The 18,511-nt window shown below is 36.1% G+C and overlaps 1 protein-coding gene and 1 long non-coding RNA gene across 2 annotated transcripts; both read left to right on the plus strand.

The window, feature by feature from the left end:
- The first annotated feature begins 1,309 nt into the window (after positions 1 to 1,309).
- LOC142547671 (uncharacterized) lies at positions 1,310 to 7,036 on the plus strand. The gene is made up of 3 exons (XR_012820710.1): positions 1,310 to 2,237; positions 3,479 to 6,569; positions 6,643 to 7,036. It is a non-coding gene; the product is annotated as an uncharacterized LOC142547671 (long non-coding RNA).
- A 6,631-nt stretch (positions 7,037 to 13,667) lies between these two features.
- LOC142547672 (putative E3 ubiquitin-protein ligase XBAT35) lies at positions 13,668 to 17,769 on the plus strand. Its single transcript, XM_075656066.1, has 9 exons — positions 13,668 to 14,038; positions 14,531 to 14,645; positions 15,027 to 15,107; positions 15,216 to 15,304; positions 15,386 to 15,477; positions 15,698 to 15,776; positions 16,072 to 16,174; positions 16,518 to 16,603; positions 17,067 to 17,769. Exons 1-9 carry the CDS (start codon positions 13,790 to 13,792, stop codon positions 17,496 to 17,498), a joined length of 1,326 nt encoding a protein of 441 aa, XP_075512181.1. The 5' UTR covers positions 13,668 to 13,789; the 3' UTR covers positions 17,499 to 17,769.
- The last annotated feature ends 742 nt before the right edge of the window (positions 17,770 to 18,511 follow it).

An 18,511-nucleotide genomic window follows, 5' to 3' on the forward strand; every position in this document is an offset into this window, starting at 1 on the left:
GTACATTAAATTACTCTCAATAAACATGTATATTACCCTCAATAATAAAAAAAATTTGACACTCAATGCATGCAATTCGAGATTTTCATAATTTGAAAGAGTTAATGTATGATATAATTCTGTCAAAAGAATCAAATATATAATTATCGTCCCTTGGGATGTCATATTTGAATTTAAAATTATAAATAATGCAATATTGCATATTATATTATAAACCAATTTTATTCTATTTATCTTACTAAATTTATCTACTCCAAAATTGAATTTTTAAATGACTTCTCTTTTCAGCACCATATATGAGTTGAATCATTTCAAGATGTAATGTTCGTTTAAATTTAGATTTGTTTGTTGTTATGAACTACCTACATATGGAAACAACGAGAATAACAAGACACTTTGAAATTTGTCTTTCATAATCGAGAAGTAAAAAAATATTATTCATCTATCTGTACAAAATTTTAATTATTACGTATTACTAATGTGATAATTTTCTTATATATTACAAAGTTCACGGATACATGATAGTATAAAATTTCCCGTAATGGAAATGATTACACCAATTCTAAAGAAAGTAAACAACTTATTAGAAAACACCATATAAAATTTATTGACATTATTTTGGAATACACATAATAAATATTAATTAAATAACTGTTCTGATTTATACATAATTTACTTATGATCACGTGTTTCGTTTTTCTTTCGGAATAATAGGCTGTTGTGTTTATTATAAAAAGATTTTGTAAATAAAATCCTAACCCAGTTGGATAAAGATATTGATGAAACAATTATTGTTATCATTCAAATATGTCAAACACATGTCATGTCACAAAATTCTTTATGAGTATGTATTTAGACGAAATTACTGAAATTTTTAAAAAATATTTCTCATTAATTTTATTGAATGTGATTTAAAAATATTTTTTTATCACATGTTAAAAAAAAATAATATATAGCTTCTCGAAAATTAAAGAATTAAATATGTATTAAGGTTGGTGGTCGACATCAATACACTAAACACGATAGGCATCATGTCATTGCCTTAGGCTAACACAATCTAAAATTTTGAGATATGATAGTGATTATTAACAAAAAAAATTAATCGACATGCGTAGTATTTAATAAAGTTTTTTAAAATTACCGAAAATAGTTTTTATTTTTATTTTTTATAATTATATTATTTTTTCGATTTAAATATTTATTCATTTTCACTAATTTTTAATAATATTATCCCGTGCATGTCACGGGTGAAATACTAGTTAGGTATAAAATTAGACATTCTATGCGAAGGTAAAGCTCGAGACCAAATCAAACGAATCAAACGTTATAATATATATAATATTAAAAGATATATACAATATCTTCAACGAGAACGACATTAACTAATCGAAGCTGACTATCAGATTTCAGCCGTTGGATTTCATAACATGCGTTAACGCCAATCTTAAATCAATGCGTCTTAAATGCATGTCTTCATCGATAAAGAAACTCTGTTCTTCAAATCAAATCCCTCGATTTCAGGGTTTTTTTTTTCCCATTATGAGAAAAAATTACCAGTGCCTTACCAAAAATTGCCTAAGCAATCCATAATCCACCATCCCTTTTCAGAGGAAAAAAGCCCACAATTTTTTATGCGATTATCCTGTTATATTTGTTGGTATTCTTGCAATCTCAGGGTCTTTACTCTTTTCGTTTCAAGAATCGTTTTCATTGTTGGTCATCGAAAGCTAAGGAATTTCCACCCTTCGTATTGACCGATAAGCTGTATTGGCATCTTGTTGTTGCCTTGGTTAAAACCACGCGTTGAGCTTTTTTGGTTTAGTGGGAACAGCCAATTGTTTTCCTGCAATTCTGCTGGAAAGATCAGATTTTTTTGTTAATTGGGACGCTGAATTACTGTTTTTTGACGATTGGGTTTCGATAAATTTTGTGAATCTGTAATTGTTCGGCCATAAAATCTCTCTCTAATATATGCATTGAAATCTTTGGGATTTCGATAGTGTAGTTCTTTTTTCCTCAATGGACGTGAATCTTAAAGGTGTGGAGAGTGAATCAAATGGCAAGATCTTGAGTAGTTTGGAGTGTCCAAAGGCTGTTTTGAATGGGGCGGAGTGTGACGTGGATGACGAAACTCAGACATTGTTGCCATCTAAGAAATGTGAAAAGCCTAGGAGGAAAGTTCAGTGGCTAGATAGGAATGGATCCAAACTTGCAGAAATCTTTGTGTTTCAACCAAGGTAATATGGTCTTTCTGCCCTTTTCGAGTCGTACGATTGTGAAATTTGTTGCATTTTGATTGTCATGGTTGAATTTATTGCTGTGGTCATGTTGTCATATTCATACATAAAATTGTGTTGTGATGCGTGTTGTGGGCTTTAGGAGGCATGAGGTCTTGGCCTAGTCCCCTCCCTTGTATATCGCTATCGCTTTCAATAAAAATATGCTGCATGCGATCTTTTTAAATCCGAAATCTTCTAATTGTTCAATGACTCATTTTCTTCTAAGCAGTTATGTTAGTTTATTCAATATTGTTATTCACAATTGGTAGTTGAATTCTATTTAGGAATGCGTTAGATGTGTCATTTGACTAAATAGGTCCTCATCCAGGGAGCTTGTATCCGAAGAACAATTGGACATGCTAGAAGCCTAGAATGTAGACTGATTATTTGTTCTGTTGGGAGGGAGTATAATACCCTACTCTGTTTTATATGATATTTAGTTTCGGAGTTTTTATGTAATTAGGGGGTTTATTGTTGAAAACCGAATCACGACCAGTGCAAATACCCCTCCTTAAACTGAAGATAAGTCCCACCCCTATGGTTAACCTCATTGCATTGAACGTTAGACATTTGTAAACATGTGTTGCTGAATGGTGCTAGTTTCAACTTTCAATACAACTATGCACTTGAAACTGCAGTTACATGGTTTATGAGGGCATGGTTTAATCTCCAGCTCACATAAATTGATGAAAGGCTTCAATCAAGGATTCTGAATTCTTGGAGTTTTATTTAAAAGATGACACCAATGCAACTTAGATGAACTAAATCAAAGACATGTAAAGAATATGTTCTTCTTTCGCATCCAACGAGCCACAGTTTGCACAAACTGGGACTAGACAAGAAATTCCTGCCCTTATCGATAATTTCTGAAAATTTTGATCTTGCTGGTTCAAATGAATGAAAAATTTGTGGACTGCGTGGATCTTTAAATGTTCCTCTTGTTTTGTTTTTCCTTAAAAGAAACAATGTTTGGATCTGATGTTAAACTGTTGGAACCGAGGTTCTGCAGATTGTCGAGTGTTAATAATAATTTATGCTAGTGTCATATGTGCTGCAATTCAATTTTCCTCTGACACATCAAAATATTTCTTATTAGTGACAATTTGCTAGAGTTGGTGAATAATAATCGACTGAATAGCTCTCAGCCAGACTTTTAGTATATTTAATCTTCTAATGTAGTAGATCTTTGCTTCTTGCAGTGACACGAGCGACTCGGATGAGGAAGAATTCGATACATGCATATGTAGAATAATGTGAATCACATTCATCAGACCATTTAACACTACATTTATGTTGAATCAATGAAAGGTTAATTCTCTTACACTGGAGCCCATATTTCCCCAAGACTTACTGCTTCTTCGACCCTCCATGTCTTCTGCAAATAGTCACATCTTTGAGGAATCTTCTGAAAGATCTTGTGGCTATAAATGATATCATCGATCTCATTCTTGTACAAAAATCGTGTCGATTGTTTTCTGCATAAAAATTTGATGACTCAGTTGCCATTTTTTTGTAGAAATGGTATTCTTTAGTGGTTCAACCGTATTGTACAGAGTAGTTACTTACAACAGTGTTTTACTCATCCTTTTCAGGTTACTCAGGGTTCATCCAGTGACTTACAATATGCCATGTATGATTTTTCATGTTGCACAATGCATAACACCACATGAAAAATGAGACATGGCCCATTGTATGTAATTGGATGAACATTAGAGCATCACCCTAAGAGTAGCATCGAATTTACCATCTTTTCATTTCTTTTTACGAGAGCATGATAGTATGCATAGGATTAAATTTCTTCAGCTCCCTCTTTCTTTCATGCCTTGTTCAACTCAGAAAAATTAGGACCTGAGACAGGTCATGTTGACCATCAAATGATAGGTGAAAATTGGACGAGCAATTTTAACACGTGTAAGTTAATACAAATTTAATTTATTTGCTTCTTCAAGCAGTGTTCAAGCAGTGTTCTAGAAAAATCTTGTAAACATACTTACGCATTCTTAATGCTCGATTAAGTATCCACGTTTTATTTTCGATGATGAAGCCATGGTAAAATTGGGTGACTCGACTCGGGTGGACAATTTTCTGGGCAGAGAAATGTTTCTTCTCTATGAGTGCTAGCGGCCGGGTGGAGGGAGCCTGAGCTTGATGATTCGCACACTTGAAAAACAAGGAACGGTAGTGGAGCATTGCCATTCCGACGTTCAAGTCAGTCAAGTACTCACTCAAAAGAAAGAAGAGTGCTATATAATGAGTATATAGTGTGTGCTAGTGAATCATGAAAAATGAATTATGTGATTTTATCTCGACTCGGATATTTATAGTGTACTAGAGTCGGTGTACACTCCGAGATGCTCGGATAGTGGCCACGATGTGAGGATATGGCCCATGTTTTGGCTTCACCTACCTGACCCGACTTTTCATCTTCTTGGATGACCTGGTTCAACTTCCGAGATACATTTTGTCCATCCATCTATCCCGATATCGACGGTCCAGGTTACTTTTTCCACACCTATAAATATCGACCGCCTTCCTCCCTTCCACAGTTTTGCACGCTTAGCTTTCTGTTCTTCTCCTGCAATTCCGACATACCGTGCTTTCTCCGGCGAGTTTACTCCGACCTACTTATTACTTTTCTCCATTCTTGTAAGTTTTTTCGTCTTTTTTTACTTTGAAACATGTCCTTCTCTTCTTCTTCCACCTTCTGAGCAAATGCCGGTGACTCGTCAAAGTATGAGTCCGCGATGCTGCAGTCTGATTACTCTCCTGTTAAAAAATCCGTTGCCACCTCCAAAAATCTATTTCTCACCATTTCTCCCCGGGAACCAGCTCAAAACTTCCCCAAAAAATTCAAAAAGACCAAAACTGTTCACCAGGCTGTCGATCCTTCCAGTGCCAGGAGAAAGGTAAGGGCAAAGTCCGAACTGCCACCAAAGCAAGTACCAAGGCCCCAGGTGCCCCATGGTTCTCCACCATGGCTAGTACCCCATGACCTGGGGCCGACGAGGACCTCCGAGTCCTTGGGTCCATCTTTTCTACCTATTCCTTTATCATTCCTGGTCCCTCGGACTGGACTGATCAGCCCCAAAAAGGATTCTATACTTTCTTCCGAGAACAAGTCTGTAGTGGTCTCCGGTTCCCCATTCCTTCTTTATACATCAAGGTGACTCGCTTTCTCGGGGTCCCTCTAAACCAACTTCACTCTAACTCTTTTCGCCTAATGGCTTCGACCTTAGTACTATTTAAAATGAACATCCTCTTGATTAACCACCTCATTCTCTACGAATACCTTCGTCTGTCGTTTTAACGATAGTGCCTTCTCTCCGACTGATCGAGTTAACAACTGGTTCCTTGATGAACCGGTACTTTTTAATTAGCCTCCCATCTTCTCCCAATTGCCCGATTGGCTTTCTGTCCAAGCTACTTGCCTAGCCCGAGCTCCCTGACAAATATAAGACCAAGAACCCTATGTTCGGAGCCCACGAGCTCGTGGAAGGGCATAAATTCTCTTATTCCTTTTTGATTTCATAGGAGAATTTAGTAGCTTACAGGTTGAGTACCCGGAATGAAGATCCCGTGAACCGACTGATTGACGAGTTTGATGCCTCAGATTCTAAACCCGGTTCATCTTCCTCTCACGCCCCTTTTCTCTTATTTCCCCTTAATTCTTTACATGTTGCTTTTGACACTTGTCTATATCTTTGCAGATAATCCCGAGATTAAATAAGCTTTTCTTGAGAGGCAGAGGTCTGAGAAGGCAGCCAAGGAAAAGAAACATGTAACTCAGAAGGCTATTAAAAAACTTGGTGAAGAAGGCGGCTGAGGAAGCCAGGGCAATTGCTAAGGCCGGGGAGCCCAAAGAGGAGTTGGCTGTAGAGGCCTGAGAAAGGGCCAATGCTGAGCAGGTGACGGGGGAAGGGATGACCATGACCCGAGTTGAGGAACGGAGCCCCGGAAACCAACCTTTCCTTGAGGAGTCAGAAGATCAGGTCCCCCTTCATTCGTCGAAAGAGGAAATCCATATTGACCCCGAGACGGTTCTCCTGAGTTATACCGATGAGGGGGCTCAGGATTCTACCCACGAAGCTGTCCTATCTCCTCCTCCAAACTGGCTATCGCGGAACCAAACCAGTCCAATCCCTCATCAGTCTGTGGCAATATTTTCCTGGATGGGGTTCCTCGGCTGGGGTTCGGCTCGTTAAGAGCTTGACTAACCCCGGCGAGGAGATTCATCTTCTGGGCCGGTAACCTAATAATAATTTATTTGAAGGCACCACCCAGACTTTCTCAGTAAGTCTTCTTGCCTTGCATCTTATTCATATTTTCAACAAAAATTTCTCTAACATTTTTTTTATTTATGTAGGGCCTCCGATTGAGGCTTCAGAGGCGTGGGTCTGAGCAATGACCGAGGAAGCAGATACTTCACGAGCCCGGGCTGCTGAAGCAGTAGCTGGCCCGAAGGCCTGACAGTAGTCCGAGGAAGAGTGGCAGGCTTCCTTTCTCCTGTCTTCGGAGTTCAAACATGTCGTGTATGATAGGCCTATTCTTACTTCGTGACCGGCTTCGAGAAATGTCAAGAACAGTTTGAAGAGCCAGTCTCCTTCCAGAGGGCAGGAAGAACATTCCGGATTAAACAGGGCCATTGCTTCCCTCCTAGCCGAAATGGAAGAGAAGGCATGGGAGGAGAATACTAATGACGAGGGGCCGAAATATATTAGGTTTAATATAGATTTTTGTATTCCCGGTTTCTGACCTTGACTTGTTTTTTTTTTTTTTTTTTTTTTTTTGTATTAATGGAACCATTATTCGTTTATCATGCTTTTCTTTCCTTTGCTTCTTTTGATTTAACATGATAAGTAGATCGGGCTAAACCAGACATCTCCTCATAAGTAAAAAATATATTCTAAGTGTTAGGAAGTAATCAGGCTTTCACGGTTGAGCTAATATAATCCGGGCACTTGATCAATGAATGAATATTCAGACAACTTTACAAACTTGTAAAAATTTCTAATCCAACCTGGCTTATTCTGAACACTTGGTAAGAACTAACCACAAAATCTTACGCTTGGTGACCCGGCTAGGCAGAATTCCCGGAACTCGGATCTAGGATAAGGATGGCCTTTGGGTCCAGATAAGACGTCGATGCCTTGTATCTCCCAGACTTAGATAGGATGAAGTGTCGGGACCTCGTATCTCCCAAACTTAGATAGGAAGTCAAGACCTCTTGCCTCCCGGGCCTAGAGAAGATAAGGTGTCGAGGTCTCGTACCTCCCGAGCTTAGATAGGGAGTCAGAACCTCATGTCTCTCGAGTCTGACAAGATAAATAGCAAAGGTCTCGTACTTCCCGGGCTTATATAAGAAATCAGAACCTCATGACGCCTTGTCCTAGATGAGATAATGTGTCAGGACCTCGTATCTCTCGGCTTAGATTGAAAGACGGGGTCTCACGCCTCTCGGCCTAGACAAAAGACCAGGACTTCGTGCCGCTCGGGCTTAGACAAGATAAGCTGCCAGAGACTCGTACCTTCTGAACCTAAATAAGATGAACACACATATTATAAGAAATGAATTTTATTTCATGGTCGAATAGTAAATACAACCTAAGTGTAATATTTCATTAAATGAAAAGGCTCCAGGGCCTTTTGAGAGCCCAACCCTAGTCATCCTCAAGATCTAAAGCTCCGAGCTGATTTTTCATTCCATCTTATACTGACCTTCCCTCCGTGATTCTAGCTTTCCACGTCTCCTGCTGAATTAGTTTTATTTAGGATCGAGTCATCGACCTGAAAATCCCGAAGTCAGATCCACTTGTTTTACGCCCGCATGACCCAGTCTCGATTTGTTTCCATTCGAATAGTAGTTTTTTTTTCTTCCACAAGGTCCAACTCTTGAGCATGAGCTTCATTATTTCCTTCTTGATAGGCTTCTACCCGGGCTGAAGTTTTCCCTATCTCGGTCGGTAACAAAACATCAGAACTATATACCAAGCTAAAAGTTATTTTTACAATTGCAGTTCGAAGAGTAGTTCAATAGGCCCACAGAACACTTGGTATTTCTTCTACCCAGTATTTCCCGATTCCTTACTTTATCAAGATTGACCTCAATCCCCCTCTTGGTCAACATGAAATCGAGAAACTTTCTACTCTTAACTTCGAAAGTACACTTAGTCGGATTCATTTTCAACATTACTCTCCAAGAGTTGGCAATATCTCATCAATATCTGAGATGAAGCAGGATTGAATTCTCCTGAAACTTAATAAGAATGTCATCCACTTACACTTCAATATTCCTCCCGAATTTTTCCTATCTTTTCCATCAAATGCTGATAAATGGCTCCCACATTCTTCAAGCCGAAAGACATAACCACATAACAAGATATACCACCGAGGTGACGAAGCTAACCTTATCTTGATCTTCTTAGGCCAGGAGAATTTGGTTGTATCACTGGTAAGAGTCCATGGAACATAACTTCTCATACCCCGAGGTGTAGTCCACCAGTCGATCAATTCGAGGAGAGTGGTAGAAATCATTGGAACAAGTTTGTCTAAGTCTCTAAAGTCTACACACATCCTTCATCTACTCAGTGGCCTTGGGGACTAGGAACACATTCAAGAGCCCAGCAGGGAACTGGAATTCTTGAACCTGGCCAGACTTTAGCAACTCTTACACTTATTCAGCTATCACCCTTTCGTTTTCGGGCCCAAAATGCCTCTTCTTCTACTTCACGGGTCAGGAACCTGGGATGATGTTTAGTTTATGCTCAGCAACATGAGCGGTGATTCCGACCAGCTTTGAGGAGGACCAAGCAAGATATCGGCATTCTTCTTTAGACATGTCAGCAAGTTGGCCCGAGTATATGGTTCAAGATCTCAGGCCACCTTGGTTACTTTCCCGGGGTCCCTTGGGACTATGTACACCTATTCCTGCTCCTCTTCCATCATCGTCTGCACCTCTCCAATCGAGTGCACTTCCCTTCCCTGGCCTTCTATTATCTTTTTCCCTCATTGTTATATAGTTTTCTACACGTACTGTATCGACATAAAATTTCCGAGATGATGGCCGATCTCTCCTTACTTCTCCAACCGTGATTTCATTGGGAATTTAATTTTATGATGGTACGTCGAGGCGAAGACCATCAAGGCATTGATGACTGGCCTTTCCAAAATGATGTTATATGAAAAAGGAGCGATGATTTTTGTGAATGTTGTCATGACCGTCTTTATCAAATCCTCGGTCCCCACTGTTGAGGGAAACACCTACTTCCCCTCTTGGGTACATTGTATGACGAGCGAAACCAAAGAGAGTCGTCTTTACTGGCTCCAACTTGCAACCATTCAAGTCCATTTGGTCAAGAAGCTTCCTGGAATATGACATTGACAGAGCTCTCGGAGTCCACAAATACTCATCTTACATTATAATTTAAAAATTTGGCTTGGATGACTAAGACATCATTGTGAGGTAAGTTCATGCCTTGTAGATTTTGGGGACCAAAACTAATCACTGGCCCATCTCCCCTGGTTAAATTATCCACTCCCAAGATTTCTCGTCTCGTCGGCTCCAGGCCTTCTAAGCCTGATTAAAATCTCTGTCTGTAGATATGCCCGAAATCATTTTAATCACGTCCAAGGTGGGAAAGCCTTCCTGTGCCTTTTCTTCTCGAGATCGGTTTCCTCATGAGGAACTATCCCGACCTCCCAGCCAGGGGCTGAAAGCCCTGGGTGCTAGAAGGTATGATGAAATCTGAATCCTTTGGATTTCACGAAAGTCCCCAGACTCTTTTTACAGATGTGTCGACTTCAGTCGGGTTCGGCAAAGAACAAGCTCGCTTCAGTTGCCTGCACTCACTAGTATATCAGGAATGTGCAAAATTTGATAGCCATCCACTGACCTTGTAGGGGCTACGACAGCTGTCGTACAACCTTGTCCTCATCGCAAATATGCACTGCCCGATCTTCGGAAACCTTCAAGGGAGTTTCTTGAGAAAAACTTCCCAACGGGTTTCGCTTTTCTATCTCTGAACCTTCTTCATGTCAATATATTTTTCTGATCGAGTGAGTAGATCCTCAAAATCCAGGGGCAACCTTTTCACTTGGGACCAAAAGAAACCTTTACGTATGTAATATAAAATTTATGGTGCTTTTATTATTATTATTATTATATATATCTAGCGTTTAACTTAAAATAATTAAATTATGTTAAAACTTAAAAAGAAATTTATGTTCAAACTCCGGCTAATTGCACAAGTATTCACCACATTTAGTACTCTTTGGAACTTTGCTTCGAGTACATTAGATACCGGTAGCATGCACGTAGTGTTACGATGAGCAAAAAGAGACACTTGTACAGAGCTAGACATTTTATTATGTGCGTGGTTATTGGTGAGGGTAACTCGACACAATTTGATCGGTAAAATCAGGCGGGTTGAACCCAATATTTGACACGAAAAAATAAACGAATTCGGGTCCTAAAATTTTTGAATATTTTTTAAAAATAATAAATTAATAAATACTGCATACATTTTTATATATTGTATATTTGAAAAAATATTTATTGTATATTTATATTATAAATTTTCATAATTTAATATTTATTTTGTATATTTTTTAATTTTTAAATAATTATTTATTTGATTTAGTAAATGTATTTTAATTTTCTATGATTAGACTTTCAAATTTAAATAATATATAAATGAGAGTTTGTTATTATTAATTTAAATTAAAATATTATTTTTTTGAATTTTATTTAATTTTTTTTTTTTAAAAAAATCAAAATCGAGTTGAGTCGCGTTCGGGTATAAATGTTTAATATTTTTTTAAAGAATAACAGTAAATATTATTTTGTCATATAATATAGGAAAATTGATGGTAAAACAAGCTATCCTTAATTGAGTATTATAAATATTAAAAAGAAATTAAAAATTATTGATTCAAAACATATATTCCCAACAAGAACCTATTTTTCCAAGAAACACCCGACACTTTATTTACTTTAAATTTTAATTTTCTTCTATATTCTAGCATCAAATCTATTACGGATAATTTTTCTAGGTCTAAAATTTATTAAGAACTAGAAATCAAGCAAAAACTCCTTGCTCCCAATTCAATGTGGTGTATTGGTTCTACATTTTTAATAACTTTTGTGCAGTTTAAAAGTCGATAGATATTCAATTTAAACTTATATATATTTAGTGTAAAATTTTTAAGAGTTTTAAAAAGTTTTGTACTATTTAAATTGACTTTTAAAAATTGCACAAAAGTCTAGATGTATTTAAAATATAAAAAGTTATATCTAATTCAATCTAAAGAGTTGGATGAACATTTAACTAGAAAATATCTCAAATTCATATACTCACTTTCATTTCTATTAAAAAAAATCTATACAAATACTAGTTAACTCATTTTTTCTCTTGCATGCAATATTTTTCCTTTTCTTTGGATTTTTTAAAAAAACATATATTTTTTTTTATTGCTAACAGTAGTTTAACATTATTCATTTTATTTTTCAAGTTGTAACCTCACAAAATTTAAAATCATATTTATTAAATAGTTGTTTTGTTTATTTTGTTACACTAATTTCAAATATTTTAACATATTTATTCTATAATTTAGTACAAATAATTGTTTTGTTTATTGTGATTAGACATATTGTCAAAAATAAAATTAATATATTTTTCATAAAAAAAATTGGCTTAAAAATGAAATAATTTTAATTTTGATTATTTATTAATATTCATTATTGTTACATATTAAAAAATATGAATGAATTAACTAAATATGTTACAATTAACTTGAATAATTGAAGTCTGATTATAATAAGTTTAGTAGTGACTTATTTATCATTTTTTTATAAATCAAATCACAAGTAAAAAAAAATTTATATTGATAGATGAAAATATTTTAAATAAATAAAAGTTATTCACGTTCAATGGCTAGTTCAAAGAAATAAATAAAAAGTAATAACTAGAAATTACAAATTTATGCAGGTTTCCATGAAATTTTTTACAAAAATCTATAAAAAAAAGTTATACAAAATAAATCTACAAAATTCAGTGAAATCTTTAGAATTATTTGGGATTTTGTAAAAGCCAGTAGAAATCAGTTTTGTACCCACGTGGACAATGCCCCATTATCCGCTTAGCACATGACACGTGTGCTGAGTAGATAAATCATGGTCACTCATTCAAACATGATATATGGATGAATGATCATGATTCGTTATCATTCATCACTTAGTACATGTATCATATACTTGGTGGATGAGAGCATTAATCATATAGATAGCATCTACCAAACCGCAGAAATCTATCGATTTCAAAAAAGGATATCATTTAAAAGAAATCATCAAATCTTTGCAATAAATATACAATTGAGATTTATCTGAATTCCTATTTAAATCACCTTCCCATGTAAAATTATATCAAATATTAATTACCAACGCAACTGCTCCGTAAAAATAATAATGTTGACAACTTGAATCTTGAAACATTTTCTCAATGAAAACAAAACTGAATTTGACATAAAAATGAACACGAATAGATAGATGGGCGACCACGTGATAATCAATCAAGCAACGCTGCAACGACGAGATTCCTCTAGAAAAAGATGAAATCCAAACTCGCGTAAAATCAAAACAAAACAATTCACCTCACCCATGTTTAAAAAAAGTTAGGTATTCAATCTTTTCATATTTTTTTATTTCAATTTTGAGTCTGTCACACATAGTTTATGTTTATCTAATATAGTTTACCTGATCAACATAGTTTGTAGACTGCTGTTCTGATCATTTGAATTTATCCGGAACGTATAAAAAATAGCGATGATGGATTTCAAAAAAAAAAAAAAAGAATCGAGGTCTTTAGACTTATATATAATGCTTGCCATTTGTCAGTTATTTTTGCATATAAAAAGATAAAAATTTGTGTGGCACGATCTCACGGATCGTATTTTGTGAGACAAATATCTTATTTGGGTCATCCATTGAAAAATATTACTTCTTATGTTAAGAGTATTATTTTTTATTGTAAATATCGATAGTGTTGACCCGTCTCACAGATAAAGATTCGTGAGACCGTCTCATAAGAGACATACTTTATAAAAAAAATTATATGGTCTTAGTCCCACATGTTTTATATATATTTATTAAAGAATATGTCGGACACCTTTATCAAATTATTGGGATAACAATATTTTTTTCTCAAAATTACTATTGCGACTTATTTTTCTCAAGTTATACCATGATTCACACTCATTTGTATCAATTATTTTTAAATTAAATATAAAATTAAGTATTTAATAAAATTTAATTTTTTATATATATAAATTAAGATTATAAATTTATTGCTTAATTTACTGATATAAAAAATATATATTTTCGTTCAAACTTCTCACAAATTTCTATTGGTGGTGGTGTTGACGAAGACCCCCTGAAGAACCAAAGAAATTAAGCCCTTAGTTCCCAAGATTTGTCAACGCCACCCCTTTCATCTCCCCGGAAAAGAAAAAGAGCCTCCATGATACCCCTTCTGTCTTTCTTGTCGAAATGGGGGTTGATTTTGTTTTCCTTTTTGTTTTTCTTGTTGAAATGGGTGTTTATTTTGTTTTTTCTCTTTTGTCTTTCAGTAATATGCATAATATGTTTAGTAAGATGCATAATATTCATATTGCTACGGCCATCTAAGGATGAGTTGTTGCATCATCAAGTGAAAAATGGAAACATCGAAGGCATCAAAGCTTTGCGAAGTAAGGGCGCTGGACTTGTTGTATATAATTTCATATAGAAATTCTTGATATTTTTTTTGGGTGTTTTCTGATTGCTTATTTCTCACTTTGCGGTCCACCTCTGATTCCCAGTGTTTGAGAAGTATATGGTAAAATTTGACAACTTGGGTTTGAATTATGTATAGAATGTATAGTGTCGATTATATGCGCAAATTCTTGCAGGCTTTTGTGCTTGATTCATTGCGTTACATGCAATGGAAATGACGTGATTTTCGATGGATTAAGATCGGAACTTAGTTCGCATACCGTTTTGCACGCTTGAACTTATATGTTCTTGTTATTTTAGAGTGATTGGTAGCTACTATCTTTGAATTTTGTTTGGCTTTATCCAGTCATATATGTAGTAGCGAGTATCAGAAACATTGTTAGCAGGGACAATGTGAATGAAAGACCCAAATGAGTTGGTTCAGTGATCTAATTATTATGTACTGGGACTTGATATATTTGTGCTAAGATGTTGATTGTGGTGGCAGTGGGTTGATATTGAAGGAAAAACTCCATTGATTTTAGCTTGTACAAATCCGAATCTTTATGATGTTGCAAAATTTTTGATCGAATTGGGTGCCAATGTCAATGCTTATCGTCCAGGTATATAATTTTCAATTTTAATATCTGCAGCATTTAATTTTTTGTTGGATTTAATGTTCAAATTAAAAACGTCAGGCTTGAAGATGTGACTCTTTTGGGTTTAGACTTATCATGATGCTTCATGTTGCTCTTGATAACTGATATAATGAAACACATTCAGAGCCCGAATCTACTGGCCATTGCTTAGTTCCCTTTTCTTTATATTAAAGGTGTGGTGACTTGTGATCGCACATGAACAAAAATGGTCCATTATTATTAATATTATTTCTTTTTTCCCTGTATGTTACGTAACTCTGATCTGATAACCACGTTGTTATAGTGCCTGCTAGCACCTTTTACTACAAGTTAAGTGTCTGATTATTTTCTGGATTCTCTTTTAAGGATTACTTGCTGGAACTCCTCTACATCATGCTGCTAGAAAAGGCCTTGAAGAGACTGTGAAGTTGCTTCTTTCACATGGAGGTTTGTGCTCTTTATTTTCATTTTTACGACGAGACTTTTGCGCCACAAAATATGGAATACCATTCGTGATTTTCTTGTTTGTTTGATCGATGATTTCGGAAACCTCAGCAAATGCACTAATAACAAATGACAATAGCCAAACACCACTTGAAGTTGCCAGATCAGAAGGATACATAAATGTTGTCCGAGGAATCGAGGTACTACAGTGAATTTATCTGGTTCAGTTTGGTTTCATTTAATAACAATTGAATGTTGACTTTTTGTGTTGTGCTAATTAGGGTCACTTGTGTTTATTCTCTGGTTGGCTGAGGAGAATTAAAGTGCCGGGGTTTTTGGACCTTCTGGCACCTCAATTGTTTTCAAGAAAAGTGTGAGTACCCTACATACCCATATCTCTAAATTTGTATTTTGTAACTTCCATTATTGGATTAATCTTCTCGTACATTAGTCGGTGAGAACATGTGATTTTGTGGTTAAAATGGGCTTCTGTTTCCCAAACAACACGCATTTTTTATCCGGCGATTTCCTTTTGCATTATTGTTTATTTTCAAGAAACTCAAGTTCTCATTGTTATTTCAAATACTGTACAGATGGGTGGTCGTTTTACCTTGTTCCCGCAATCTTAGAGAACCTTTCAACTTGGAGGTTGTTATATATGCTGGTGACCAGGTGCCCTTTCGCTTTTCATTTCATTTTTCAAATTTTACCTGTACTTTGATGCTACCTTTCAGTTAGTCGCCTTGCATCTGCTGATATCACATTCATGCTCATTGAAAATGAAAAATTCTACATTGGGCTATTTGGCTAGTAAGATTCCTTGCGAGAGTTGGTTACATACATGATATTGTTTCTTCTGTTGAAAATACACTCTTATGTAAATAATTCTTCCTATCTTGGGGTATTTACACCCCCTTGATCATTTGAAGATCATTTCCTTGTCTTGAACTTTTTACCTTATGGATAGGATGCCCAACCTCAGAAGATTATTTCACTTTGGAATGCCGATCTTCAGGAGCCAAATTTTGATCAGCCTGGTCCTGTAGCAATTATAGTCGACCTTTCAAAAAGTAAGTAGTCGACTTTATTATTCATCATTTTCTCAACTTTGTATGTATCTGCTAGATAGGTAGCAATCTTGACCGTTATGCATAGTTGTGAGACGCTGGGAAGCCTTTACAAGAGGGATGACATATGTGTCTTTTATTTCAAGAAGTTCAGATGCTAAAAAAGGGTTCTTGTGCTTCTTTGTTAAATTTTCAGTTGCTAATATTGGATCAAAGTGGAAATTTTTAACATGCTATTAAATAAGCAAATAAAAGTAATTGTCATTATAGAAATGCTGCTCTAGTTTTATCCAATGACAAAAGACCATTTAGACGGTGTTGATTGTAATTTATTCCTACATGGCAGGCCAACAAACTAAACTGGGACCTGTGCAAGAAAGCGAAAAACAGCAACTGCAGCGGTTTTGCAATGCTTGCAAAGGAATTCCTCAGGTTGAACATACTTTGCGAACTCGACTTTCATGTAGTACTTTGTGTCAACATCTTTGAGCTTATGGTTTTCTTTTTCTAGTAAAAAATGAGCATTGTGCAGTTAGCAGTCAAGAACATTAGAACAGAATTGTAATCGAAGAAAATGGGTTTCTAGATGTAGCTCTATACCATAAGATTAAATGGGTCTCACATGGGACGTAGTTATTGCCATGGTCTATCTCACTTGTATACCATAGAAAAGAATTTCCACAGAAGTGCAATCATATTTGTGTCTAAAATGACTGCTTGATTTATGTCTGAATGCGTACGCCTTCACATTTGGCCATTCCCTTTCTTTTACCGGATCAGTTTACCATATTTGAACATGGCTGTTGATGTTGTGAGAAACTAAATTATTTGCTATTGCTTTGGTTTGCATCTCTCGGTGTCACAGATGTTTTTAAAATTTCCCTACAATGATCAGGTCCCGAATGTTCAAGCAACTCCACCTTTAGATGATGGTCAGTTCACTATGGCAATTCACACCTCTCTTCAGTCAGCTGAACACGAGAGATATGCATCACAAGTCGACTCGACCTCGGGTTCAGCCAACTCTACTGACGTGAGTTACACAACTGATACCTCAACCAGCCACAATGCCTGCACGGCCATTGTTGAAAGGACCCCTACTGATTTATCTGTAGGGGACATTTCTGTTTCTGGCGTTGAAAAGAAAAAAGATGGTAGTGCTTCAACTTGTACTATTTGCCTGGATGCCCCAATCGAAGGAGCTTGCGTTCCGTGTGGCCACATGGCAGGGTGTATGTCTTGTTTGAAGAAGATTAAGGCCGGGAAATGGGGTTGCCCCATATGTCGCACCAAAATCAATCAGGTTGTACGTTTATATGCTGTTTAGTCTCGTACGATGAGTGTTATAAAGGTAAACACCCATCACGTGTACATATATGGATGTATACATGCACGCATACAGACTTAACACATGTATTTAAACGTCGTTTAGTCATGTGTTTAATCTTTCACATCATCTGGTAAATGTATATTTGTTACAAGCAAAGACATGAGGCTACGAAGTGTATTCTTTTTTAGGTCGGGTTTTCGATTGGATGATGTATAAACTGAGATGAGTGATTTGTTTAAAAATGTGTATAAATGTTAAAAGGAATAAAGGTTGTGTAAACTTGATGGTAAAATGTGTGATGTGAATAGAAAATGTTATCGTTCAAAAAAAATATTTTAAAAAAATCGAATTAAATAAAATGGTAGAGAATATTGTCTTTTAATAGTTGATGGGTAGGAGTTGAATTTTGAATTGAAGCAAATATTACATTATTTTAAGGTCGATGTTGCACTAGATAACCAGAGTACAATTCCTTAAGACCATCTGTGACCAAATTTTCGATAGCTGTAAGAAACTTTGAGTTTAATTTCACCGTCTTCCCCAAGCATCACGACACTAGATATATATCCTTGCAACTCTTTTGTTTCAAGTGTCGGAATTTCTCGGATTCCGCATGGGATTGCCTCCAGTGCTCCGCAGTCTCGAAGCAAAAGGTGACGGAGACATGGAAAATGGTAATCTTCGGCTCACCACTCCTTTGGATCCCATGAACTTTCGATTGATAGGAACTTCAGTTGTCTGAATTCGTCTTCATTCGACTCCCATAACGCTCCTACAAAAGCTCCATCTTTCAGCTTGAGAACTTCAAGATTGGGCAACATACCAATAATGGTCATCTTTTCCCATGGGATCCTGGAGCCCTTGAAACCAACTTTTTTAACGAAGGCGCGAAGATGATGTTTTGCACAAGAGTTTCGTTTGGCTTGTCATAGAACACACAGCGGATAACATTCGAGTTCACACAGATGGGCAAGATTGTTTAGACAGTAAAATGACCAATCAATAGTGTT

The sequence above is a fragment of the Primulina tabacum genome, chromosome 5, assembly GCF_025594145.1.
Source record: "Primulina tabacum isolate GXHZ01 chromosome 5, ASM2559414v2, whole genome shotgun sequence".
Taxonomy (NCBI): domain Eukaryota; kingdom Viridiplantae; phylum Streptophyta; class Magnoliopsida; order Lamiales; family Gesneriaceae; genus Primulina; species Primulina tabacum.

Bases quoted from the DNA above. Each gene is read 5' to 3' on its own strand.
- LOC142547672 (XM_075656066.1), top strand. From the start codon at position 13,790: ATGATACCCCTTCTGTCTTTCTTGTCGAAATGGGGGTTGATTTTGTTT. The intron at 16,175-16,517 runs GTAAGTAGTCGA...CCTACATGGCAG, and splicing joins TATAGTCGACCTTTCAAAAA to GCCAACAAACTAAACTGGGA. The intron at 16,604-17,066 runs GTTGAACATACT...TACAATGATCAG, and splicing joins CTTGCAAAGGAATTCCTCAG to GTCCCGAATGTTCAAGCAAC.